General features: G+C 46.8%; 1 protein-coding gene and 1 long non-coding RNA gene across 2 annotated transcripts in view; one reads left to right on the top strand and one right to left on the bottom strand.

Moving 5' to 3' along the window:
* Positions 1-3,281: 3,281 nt before the first annotated feature.
* Positions 3,282-10,127, bottom strand: LOC140850683 (uncharacterized). Its single transcript, XR_012133634.1, has 3 exons — positions 9,485-10,127; positions 5,191-5,287; positions 3,282-5,090 (listed from the first exon to the last, which is right to left on the bottom strand). It is a non-coding gene; the product is annotated as an uncharacterized lncRNA (long non-coding RNA).
* Positions 8,380-11,693, top strand: part of LOC140847942 (uncharacterized) — a 35,424-nt gene continuing 32,110 nt past the window's right edge. The window contains exons 1-2 of the mRNA XM_073229748.1: positions 8,380-8,502; positions 8,547-9,436. Of these exons, the coding sequence (XP_073085849.1) occupies positions 8,380-8,502; positions 8,547-9,419 (996 nt within the window). The 3' untranslated portion in view covers positions 9,420-9,436. The remainder of the gene's footprint in view (positions 8,503-8,546; positions 9,437-11,693) is intronic.

The following is an 11,693-nucleotide window of genomic DNA, read 5'->3' as shown; positions in this document are numbered from 1 at the left end:
ACTTTGCCCCAGCATTTCCTCTCTCAGGACTTACAGACCCATTAGCAGGTAACTAGAAGTTCGGAGAGAACTGATGAAGTCATAAATCAGAGGGTGACAAACTTTTTCTGTAAAGAGCCAGATGGTAAATATTTTAGGCTTTGCTTTCCGTCACAACTACTCAACTCTGCCATGTAGCATGAAAGCAGCCATACACAACATGTAACAAATAAGTGTGGCTGGGTTCCAATAACACTATATTTACAAAACAGGCAGTGGATCAATTTGGCCCATGGGCTGCAGTTTACCTGCCCCTGACTAAACAAAAAGACAGCTACCATTTATTACGACTTACCACATTCCAGTCACTTTACAGACATTATAGCTGATTCTCACAACTTCGCAGGAAGTATTATTGGCTCCATTGTACAGAGAAGGAAACAGGTTGAGAGATGTTGGGTAACTTGCCCAAGGTTATGAGGATGGTATACGACAAAAGTCAGGGTTTGAACTCAGGGCTGACTCGAGAGCCCATGATCTTTTGTTATTCCATGCCACCTCCTTGGGGCAGCCCAGGAGGAAGGGAATATATAAGACTGTCAGTTCTCAGTGTCTGAGAGCATTCACTCCTTCCTTCAACAAATATTTTGCTTATGCTACATGCAAAGTATTAGGGATTCAAAGATGAATAAGCTATTGGTCCCTGTATAGCAATGCCTAGCATTTAAACCTGTAAGTGGGTATGAAGGATGAAGAAGAAGTGTGATTCATCAACAAGACCAAGCAAATAAAACATTGCGGTCATTCTCATCCCTGCTGCTTTTTCTTTAAGCATCCAGAGGGGGCCCTCTGATCCTTTAGCATCACAGAAAACAGGTATTTTTATCATCTAGCATGAACAGATGAGTAGATTTATGTCAAACTATTAAAGCTTAAGCTTCAGGATCCCCTGCTTCCTGAATTGGGTCCCTGTGTCTGATTTTGTATTTCTTTCTTAAGAGTCACCCCTCAGAAATATATAAGCCTTGGTCCCCAAAATCTGGATCTGCCCTGGAGTGAATGTTTTTCAGAGCCAGGTCTGTTAAACGCTGTCTTTGGGAACCACCAGGGGCTACAGATGCTGGTTTTGGCTCTCGGTGTTTCTCCCAGGGCAGCTAAGAACCTGGGGCTGCCCTCAGTGTCACAGGAGTCTGTTCCCATTATGTCCATTCTCCTCCGCTTGCCAGCAGCTGTCCCTGCTCCCCTTTTCTTTAAAATCAGCCCTGGGTGCTATGGTTTCAGTTGATCCAGGCTCTTTGGAATTCCAGACACCCAGAAATTCAAGGCTCCAGGAATCCTCGCAATAGCCTCTCAGTGGGGCATAAGAGTAGGAAAAGACACTGCTATCCTGGTAGGGCGGGGGATGGAGCTGAGGCAGGGCACTGCTGGGCACCCCTGACAGCTGGCGGCTAGTGGGGAAGGGTTTCCAGGATGGGGTTGTCTTGTAGAGCTCAGCAGCAGGCTCTGCTTTGTAGCCATTTGTCAGAGGAAATCAGACTGGGGAACTAATTGTTTTACACTCACCCAAGTCATAGGTGATTCAAAACTAGAATGCTGTGTGAGGACAGGAGGCCTAACTGGCAAAATAATTGGCTCTAGTCATTGACTCAAAGTCCTGTCTTGCCAGGCAAATCCACAAAGCACATAAAATTACAGGCTGGGGACTGGGTGAGTGAGCAAGAACAATACTGTGACTCCTTAAGAGCAGGTACTACGCCGTTTGCCCACTGTCAGGTTTCCAGCAGCTAGTACAGCCCTTGCCCCATGAAGGTGCTCAATAAAGACTTATGTTAGCCATTCTTGGGAGATACACCCATTTCTCCTAAGATGAATTGGTGTTCTTCTAGACTAGTTCTAAATTAATAGCACCGGCCTCTAGTATTAGAGCATCTTTATCCTTGAATACTGTGGGAGGTACACTGTAATTGCTCCATGCAAGCCACACACAAGCCTTCTGTTCTGACTCATTACCTCCTGAGAGCCCACCGTATTAACTGTTGCATTCCAGGGCTCTTTTCCAGAGTACATCTTAACTGCTTCATGGGTTTGGGAGAGACTAGGGTGACACACCTAGAATAGACACTGGCTGCAGGGGCTTGCTCGTGTGTTTTGTGTTCATTCTACTCATTTCACTTTCAGAGGGCTTCATTTTCTGACTTCCTTAGATCAAGAAATCCTCCATAAATCCCATTCTTCTCTGGATCTATGTGGGTTTGTAAAGTCAAGTTGGCATATGAGTTTTAAGCATTGTTGAAGCAGGAAATGCTTTTATGAAGAATTCAGAGGCTTATGGAGATAAAACATGATGTGGTAGGGAAAACTGTGGATTGGGGTACAGGACATGTGGGCTCCAGTTTTGGACACATTTATTTCATGAACAAGCACCCAAAGCCCAGTGTGAGAGCCGAATTCTGGGCAGTACTGGAAGTATGTAAATGAAAAGACACTCCGTGCAAGGACAGCACACAGGGGGGAGGGAAGAGTTGAACTGCAATCCAGGACTAAAATGAATGTGAGCACTTCGTGGAGTGGTTCTCCAATCTTAATTCTTGCACTGTGAGGATCCTCAGTGGAGTTCTTTCAAATATAGATCCTTGGGCCCCACCCCTCAGAAATTCTGATTCATGAAGTCAAGATTGTTGGACTCTGAAGGTTTAAAAAGCAATCCCCACACCAAGGTGAATCTAGTGAAGTGCACCATACACTTGAAGCCAAGGGGTCTACAGCTGATTTTTAAAGTAGAAACTTAGCAGGCACAGAGGCACAAAATGGCATGACCTTACCTTCCACTTTCAGAAAGTGAAGGTCATGAGGCATGACTGCCACAACTTCCTGCTCTACCCAAGCTGACAACTTTATCGACAGTTATGTCCGCAGAGAATGAGGCGTCCTGCCTCCTTGTGAAAGCTAATGTCATCTGGGCTCATCTTCACTTCCCCATCTCCTCTCCACCCCACCTGCACGCACGCGGATGCACACACACACACACACACACACACACACACACACACAGGCATGCACACGCTGCTGCCCTCCAAACACGTGGTAGTCCTCCCCCACAGCCCATTCCAAAAAGAATCAGGACAGCTCATTTCACTCTAAATCCCCCTCCACTTACCACCTACTAATTACCATTTATTTCACCCAAGCTTCTTTAAAATAAAATGTAAAAGAAAAAAATGAGCTATGAAACTAGTGCATGTTCATTACAGAAAAGCAAATGTTAAGGCCCAGAGGCAGGAACGAGACCACACTGCAGCCAGGGCCACCCAGCTGGCACTAACCACGTGGTGGGTAGCAGAAACCCAGGCACACCATACAGACTTTAGACCTTGGTAGGCACTGTGAGTTACTGTCTGTAAACGACGGGGAACACTGAAGGTGAGCCATTCAAGGGCTTCATGCAGTGGAATAATATCCAGCTTGTGATTCTGACCAATAAATAGTTCTAAGAAGGAAACACATCAAAATACTAACAATGTTTATCTCTGGGTGTTATAAGCAATTTTAATTTTTTTCTTTATGCTTTTTAGTATTTTCCAAAATTTCTTCAATGGGCATGTATCACTTTTTTTATACATTTTTTATTAAGGTATTATTGATATACACTCTTACTATATTTTCACATGAAAAACAATGTGGTTACTACATTTACCCATATTATCGAGTCCCCCCCCATAACCCATTGCAGTCACTGTCCATCAGTGTAAGTGCATGTATCACTTTCATGAAAAATTTTTAGTCAAAAATAAATAAGCTAACTGGAAGCAGTCTGCCTTCCATTGGAGATTGATTGGTGGTAATGAGTCAAGATCACTGGCTCTCAAGGAGGGATGGTGGTAGCCTGGAATGGTTTGGGGGTCATAGGAACAGAGAGAAGGGTGATCCTGATCTGTATTTAATGGATAAAATCCACTGGTGACTGTATAGCCATGGCAGGTAAATGGGAGAGCAGCTTAGGATGACTGTTGGGTTTCATTTTGGGTGACTGACTAGTTGAAGGTGACTCTACTCAACTAACAGGGCACACAGGAAGAGCACACAGGCACGGGCAGGAAGATGAGGGTGGTGTCACCGAAACTGAGTGGCCCACAACATCAAAAGCCAAGCAATCTGATTAACCAGGTTATGAAGCTAAGAGGAGTGACAATTCTTTCAGGAAGCTTAACTATGAAAAGAATAGGGTGGTAACCAGAGGAAGTGTAGGGTTGCTTGAGCGTTTCTCAGGTAAAGGAAATGAGCCAGTCAAGGCTAATCAGCTGGAAATACACGTTAAGGTGGTAGCCAAGAGAGCATGACCCAAGGTGGGATGCAGTAGGATCTGGAAAAAGGAATCTGTTCTTCTGGGATGGGAATGAGGGTGAGGGAGCAGAGCACACATGTACAGATTCCTATGGAGGCTTATAGTGGGAAGAGGAAGTTCTTGCATTTTGAACTTTATGTCCTCTGTCAATCAGGTGACATTATCTACTGGGGATGTGGATGAGTACATAGTTGAAGCCAAGTGGTAAAGGTTTGTAATAATCTGAGGATGGGGAAGGTGCTGATTGAACGTTAAGGACTACTCAGTGTGGTACTGCGGTCCAACTGCAGTTGGATCCACTAGGTTTTGTGACAGCTCCCCCAACAATCTGTACACTTCCATCATTTTTTTTCATGCTGTGTTCTGCACCCCTATCAGACAAAGGTGGGGAGATACTGAGTCATGCAATTGATTCAGGACTAGGGAATTTGCAGAGCTTGTGTGGCTTGAAAATGAGGGGTGTAAAGAGTTGAAGGTTATGAAAAAGAACAGTTTGAGTTGACCATTAGGGCACCCATTGGATCAAGAACAGAATGGGATTAAAAGAAAAAAAAGAGGTCAGATGAAAAGTTCAAGAGATAGGGGTCCTGAAGAAGTGTAAGATTTAGTGATAGAATAAGAAAATAGGATGTCATATATTAGAGCTCTAAGTGGTCAGGAGAGGGGAATGGTGGTTGAATTACAGGGACGCATGGTTAGATTTGAAAAAACCATGGCATCACGAGGACAGGCTTGATAGTCCTTAGAGGTGCAGCATCGGAAACAAAATCTGTAAAGCAAGTGTGAGTAAAGGCCAGAGTGACTGTGAGGCAACCGAAGAACATGACCCTTTCTAGGCCTCCCAGGAGTTGGCAGAAAACCATGCTTACCTGCAGAGATTCTGGACACACACACGGGTTCAAATCCTGGCTCTATGAGTGACTAGGTATGTGGCCATGTCAGTTAACTTCTCTGTGCCTCACCAGCCTATGAGTAAAATTAAGATAAAACAGCACGAATAAATGAAGTACTCATAACAAGGCTTGCCACATATACCACACTACTACTCAAATGTCAGCAACATTACCACCATCTCTCATTTGAACAATGAAGAATTTAAGAGTCTCTAAGGCAGAAATTTTCAAATGTTTTTGTCTCAAAATTCCCTCACATTCTTAAAAAATTGACCCCAAAGAACATTTAAAATGTATTATCTATTAATATTTTTATATTAGAAATGGAAACTGAGAAATCTTTTAATACATACTCATTTCCTAGTAACATTTTTAAAAACAACTTTTTTTTAAGACACTTTGGAGGTGTGACATTGTTTTACATTTTTGCAAACACCTTTAGTGTTTGACTTAATTGAAGACAGCTGGATTCTCTCGTCTGCTTCTTCATTCTATCTACTGACATGTGCTGTTTGAGGTATAAGAAAACCCAGGTATCCAAGATCCTCCAAAAAGGTACTGTGGACTCTGGACCACACTTTGAGAAGTTACTTTAAGCTTTCTTCCAGTGTTAAATCATTCATTCATTCACTCATTCATTCAACACTACTGGAGCTCAGAAATAGAAAGGAATCATGTGGTTGCCTGCTCTTGAGCTTATTTGAAAGAAGAGATTAATGCTAATTTAAAATTACTCACAGCATTAAGTGACCAGAGGAAGACACTGAGAAGTTACAGGCATGACTGAGAGTCAAGGAAGGCTTTAACAGAATATAGGGAATTTGAATTTGGGCATGAATTTCCTGTACTCCCCTCTAAGCAGAGGGCAGAGCATCTGCAAAGGCCCAGAGGCAGGAATCAATGTAAGGAAGTCAGGGTATATTGGCAGAATAATTATGCTGGAAGATTGTTGGGCCTCACGTGAAAAGTTAAATTTCACCCTCGAGACCACAGGAGGCTTGGGTGACAAGAGCTTGCTTTTAAAAGTCAGGTTTATTGAAGTATAATTTACATAAAACTAAACTTTACCCTTTTAGGTGTACAGTTTTATAAGTTTTGATAAGCATATACAAAACATTAACACAATAAAGATACAGACTATTCTCATCACCTCAGAAAGTTCTCTGTAGTCAATCCCTATCTCTCACCCCCTAAACTTCAGGCAATATTGATCTGATTTCTGTCCCTATACTTTTTTTACTCTGAAATAATATACACTCACAGGAAGTTGCAGAGAGGGCACATGTACATTTCCCCCAGCTCCCTCTAATGGTAACATCTTAGAAAACTACAGAAAAATATCAAAGCCAGGAAGCTGGTGTTAGTACAACTAGACTACAGACCTTATTCAGATTTCACCAGTGTTTTGATGCATTGTTTTGTTTTTGTTTGAGCCATAGTATGGAAGACGGATTGACGGGTGAGGCACAATATGGAAGAAAGGAGCGCTCAAGGAGGTGTGGGGAAAGGAAGGGAACTGGAGGAAGCATTTCTGGAAAATAGAAATCATTTGATAGACAATTCAGTATGAGCATTTAATCTTTTGGAAATGAAATCTCCTATGTGTCAGGACAGCAAGCAGAAGGTTGTTCTATGCTGAAGGGCCTGACCTCTCATTGAAGAAAAATGTTTCCTCCAGTCATGACAACCCCAAATAACCATAATATTCCAGCTTACTCTTTAAGGGAAGAAAATATTTTTAGTCACTTTTTTCATTCTTAAAACAATGACATAACTGTCAAAGATCTGACGTTCCCTTAAAGTTTAGACAGTTACGTTTGCTCTCCTTAATAGGATTAGCTAACAACTCCCCAAAAGAAGTAAACCTTTTTACTTACTCTCACTCCCTCCTGGAGATCAGTATTTTTGTTGGCTCTCCTACCTGCTGCAGCACTAGCACACACCATGTAACTGACAATGCCTTCATCTCTGTAACTTAATATACTCACAGACATCATTCACTCATCACAGGACTGTGGAGTGTTGTCCTTGCTTTTACAGCCCAAGAAACTGAGGCTCCTAAGGATTTGGTACCCAGGGTCACACATACCCATATTTAACATGCTTAGATAAGTGCTGGCACAGGTGAGCATTCAGTAGATGTTAGCTAGCCTTGTTTGTAGTCCTGTTCTCTCTACTCCACCAAAACCCAACTATGGCCCAGTGGACCTCTTTCTTCCACAGCTGTGCTGGACTGAATTTACGCATACATGCAATGGAACTATTTTTGGCGACAAAGTTCTCATTTAAATCTGTTTGCTTAAACCTTCATTTGGCTGATACCTAGTTTATCACCAGTTACTACCAAATACAGTCCTTGAGTAGATCTAATAACCGATTCCTAATACATGTTACTCGACTTTAAGATGACCTTTCACTATCTTTGAAATCAGGAAGTGCCTTAAAATCAGATTTAATTAAATATGGCAACAAACTGTTTTTACTGTGTCTGGTGCTAGATATTTTATATACATTTTAGCACTTAATCCTCCCAATACCTACTTGTTATAATCATGTGCAACCACACTCATTTTAAAGATGGGGAAATCAAGGCACAAGGAGGCTGTCATTTGTCCCAGGTCACACAGCTAATAATGGAAGACAGGATTAAGAGTAACCCCAAAGCAAGCAGTACCCTAGAAAACAATTTCAGTAAACTTACCTAGAGAAATAGTTCTATCTTATGCAAAAGCCAGAACAATTTCAAATATAAAAGGGTAAATTAAAATAACAAGCAAACCAACGAAAGACAAAGAAACGAAGGCTCATCAAGGTTAACAAACAAGGTTACACAAGATATCAGAACTAGGATCCCAATGGCGGATCTCCTGACTCCAAAGAACGAGGTATTTCCACCAAACCACGCCGCCAACTGACACATAGTAAGGGGCAGTATAAATATCTGCTTAATAATGCCGTTAAAACAACGTTGACAAGGACCAGGGTAAAAACGTTAAAGACACACAAAATAAAAGCAGTTAACCTTCTGGGAAGAAAGAAAACACAAATACGGAGCACCTCGCCCCCAGTTTTCAAAACAGTACATTCAGGAAAGCCAGGGTGCTGAACAAACCACGCGCGTGCCGCCAGACACCGGGGCTGGCGGGTACAGAGTCTTCAAAGGAGATGATTCCAGGGGAGCGGCCTTGGGGCCAGGCAGCCAAGCGCGGCCGCCTGCCTCCCTGCTTCCCTGCCGCGCCCACGTCCTCTCCCGGTCGCGAGTCACCCGGCCCGGCAACCCCCGATGACGTACGGAAGCCAGCGGCCTCTCCCTTCAGGGCTGCTGGCTTTAGAAAAAACACAAACGTCCCCAGGCGGTCCGTAGACTCTCCGTGTCGGGGCCTGCAGTTCGCTGTCCCCGGTCGGCCTGGCAGCCATGTGTCCGAGGGCGGGAGCCCCTCGGGAAGCAGCTCGACGCTGGTAAGCAGCCGCCGGGGGCAGTCAACTCAGCCCAGCCCAGGGTGCCTACAGCTCGGCCGCAGGAAGGCCCCGCACGGGCGCCCCTCGGGCTGCCTCTACGCGCAAGCAGCGGGCGCAGGCAGCCGGACATTTCCTCTTCCCACGCGCTGCGCGGCGGCGGAGGCCGGGCTGAGGCAGGGTTAGGGTGCCCGACCGCGGCCTGCCGAAGAGCGTGGGCAGGCGCCGCGCCGCCCCCACTGCGTCCGCCGGCCGCGGGGCCTCGGGCTGCTGGGCCCGGCGCGGGCAGCGAGAGGCGGGGCCGGCGTGGGGCGGTGGAAGGAGGCGGAGGAGGGGGAAGAGGAGGAGGCGGCGGCCGGGAGCCGGGGGAGAGGGGCGGGAGATGGGCCGGGGGAGGGGAGGAGCGGGATTTGCGGAGCACGGCGCCGCAGCCGGGAGCCGGCAGGCCCGAGAGTGACCGAGTCACGGCGGGCGCCGGCGGAGCCGCGGCGTCGGACCCGCCTCCTGGAGGAGCTCAGCCCCGGCCAGGCCCGGCCCCATTCCCGCCCCGCGCCGACTCCCTGCCGCCGCCGCCGCCGCCGCCGCCGCCGCTGCCGCCGCCGCGGGAGCGCTCCCTTGCCCACCCCGCCCCCGCGGCCGAGCCCGGGAGTCGAGTGGGAGTCGGCCGGCCGGCGCGGGCAGCGCCGGGACCCCGCGGGGACACTGCAGCCGGAGCCCGGGAGAGGCCGCGCCGCCAACGTCTGAACTAGGATGTCCCGACATGAAGGTGAGAGGAGCCCCCGCCCCCACCCCCAGCGCCCCGGCTTCGGCCTACCCCTCCCGGGCGAGGCGCCGCGGAGGGCGGCCGGGAGGCGGCGGAGACTTCGGCCGAGTCCGAGCCGGGCCCAGGGCGCCGGACCCGGGAGCGAGCGAGCGAGGACGGAGAGCCGCGGCGCCGCCGCCGCCACGGCCGCGGCCCTATGCTGGGCCTGGTGCCGGAGGCGGGGCGGCCGGGCGGGCCGGAGGGTTTGCACTGTCATGGGGCGGGGGAGGGGGAGGGGAGGCGGCGGGGCCCGTTACCGGCGGGAGCCCGGCCCTCGGGACTGATACTGGACGCCGTGGCTCTCCCGGCCGGCTCCAGAGCCACGGGCCCCAGCGCGGCCTAGCGTTCCCGCCTCCCCGGAAGGGCCCGGTGAGGCCACCCAGCGGGGCCGCAGGCGGCGGCAGGAGACGAAGGGGCTAGCCGGGGACCCAGCAAGCGCGTCCGGTCGCCGGGAGACGGCGGCGAGGTGCCCCCTGCCTGCGGGCCACCGCGGGGCAGGCGGGAAGGCTCTGCAGCCGGAGGACGGGAAGCCCCGCCGGCCGGAGCCCGCCCCGGCCTCGCGTCTAGGCCTCGGCGCGTCCCTGGGCTTGGGTAACCAAGTTCCCGGGGCGGATCCGGCCCGGCCGCGGCGAGCAAACTCCCTGCTCGGTCACCGGGTCGGAGCAAGACTCGCCCCGGGCCGGCCGCGGGCCTCTTGCCCGGCATGGGTATGTTTATAGTCCGCGAGACATTTTGGACTTTATTTTGAGATTTAAAAACACTATTGGGGTACAATCGCAAATAAGCAAACAACTTTAGTTAGCCCAGTCCCCAGGCACAAAGAGAAAAATGTTAAAAAGGCCGTTGTACAGGTGCTGAGCTGGTAAAAAATAAGTTAACTTCAATTTACTGCCATATGGTTTGGAAAAGGGGGAGGGGGTTGTGTTTTCTTTGTTTCATTACTGCAAGTCTTTAAATAAAAAGTTTTAAAAGACTGGCGAAAACTTTATCCAGGTAAGGTTAATGCAAGACTGTAGAAGTGGCTTGAAAGTATTGTGTACTCCTGATTTTAAAATCCTGTATAGGTAATGTAGGAGTGGAGAAAGTTTAGTGAGTCAAATTAAATGTGTGCTTCACATCGCTGGAAGGGTATTCTTAGGGAAATACAGGCCTTAGAATTTCGAGGTTGAAAAACTCAGGTTCGTTAAAATTGTATTTAGAGCCAATTTGTATTACTAATTGCAGTGTTGAGATTGACTGAAGGAACATTATGTGTTCAAGGATTTTGTATTTTAAAGTCACAAAACTAGGAAATACACTGTCTTTCCTTCACTTACTGTGTACAAGTGTTGGACATTTTAAAATAAAAAGGTTCTTAGGCTTATAGAATTATATGGAAACTGTGTCTGTTATCCCATTTTTCCCACTTTATCGGACTATATTCCCTATCCGTATAGTTTAAAAGAAGTTACAGTTAATGTTAGAATCTAATTAAAATATGGGATATTAAAGTTTATCTTGGACTCTAGTTACGTGTACACTGACCCACCTGCAAGACAAAACGAAAGTAAGCAGTGGCTGCAAGCTCTGTTACTCATAAGAATTGGAAGAGTTAAAATTACAGAATCATAGCAGTGGAAGAAAGGTATTTGAGACCCATTCTCCTTGCCTCAAGAAAACATCCAGATAGTTCCAGACTGAGTATTCTAATTGAATGGTGTCCTGGGAAGATTCCTTTACACTCAATAATCTCATAGAGTCATTAAAAATCTCACAGTACTAACATTCTTGAATGTAACACAAATTCTGTAATTTAAGCCTATTTTCCCCATTTGGTCCTGTGGAAAGGCATGTGGTTATGAAACTATTACTGAACATTTATAGCACACCTTTTCTGGTAACTTACACAATGCCAGATGTTTCTATAAAAGGAATATTCCTATAATCCATCACTTGGATTCTAGTACAATATTTGACAAGTGATTATCAGTTAAGGGGCTAGTTTATGGCCTAAGGTAGTAATGTCAGAATGTCAGTCTTATTAAGAATCACATCTAATTCATTACATGCAGGTTTTGTGGAATATTAGTTCAGGCTGCCATCATTTTCATGAGTGGAAATTTAATCTATCACTAAATGTAGAGTTTGACATCCTCACTGTTAAAAGTTCTCAGCTTTCTCTTTTTTGAGCCAACTGATGCCATTTTTAAAAATAATTTCTTTTCTTATATGATTTTTGAGC

This window comes from Manis javanica, chromosome 1 (genome assembly GCF_040802235.1).
Source record: "Manis javanica isolate MJ-LG chromosome 1, MJ_LKY, whole genome shotgun sequence".
NCBI lineage: Eukaryota > Metazoa > Chordata > Mammalia > Pholidota > Manidae > Manis > Manis javanica.
Note: the sequence above shows the minus strand (reverse complement) of the source record. Positions and strands in the feature narration are given on the sequence as shown.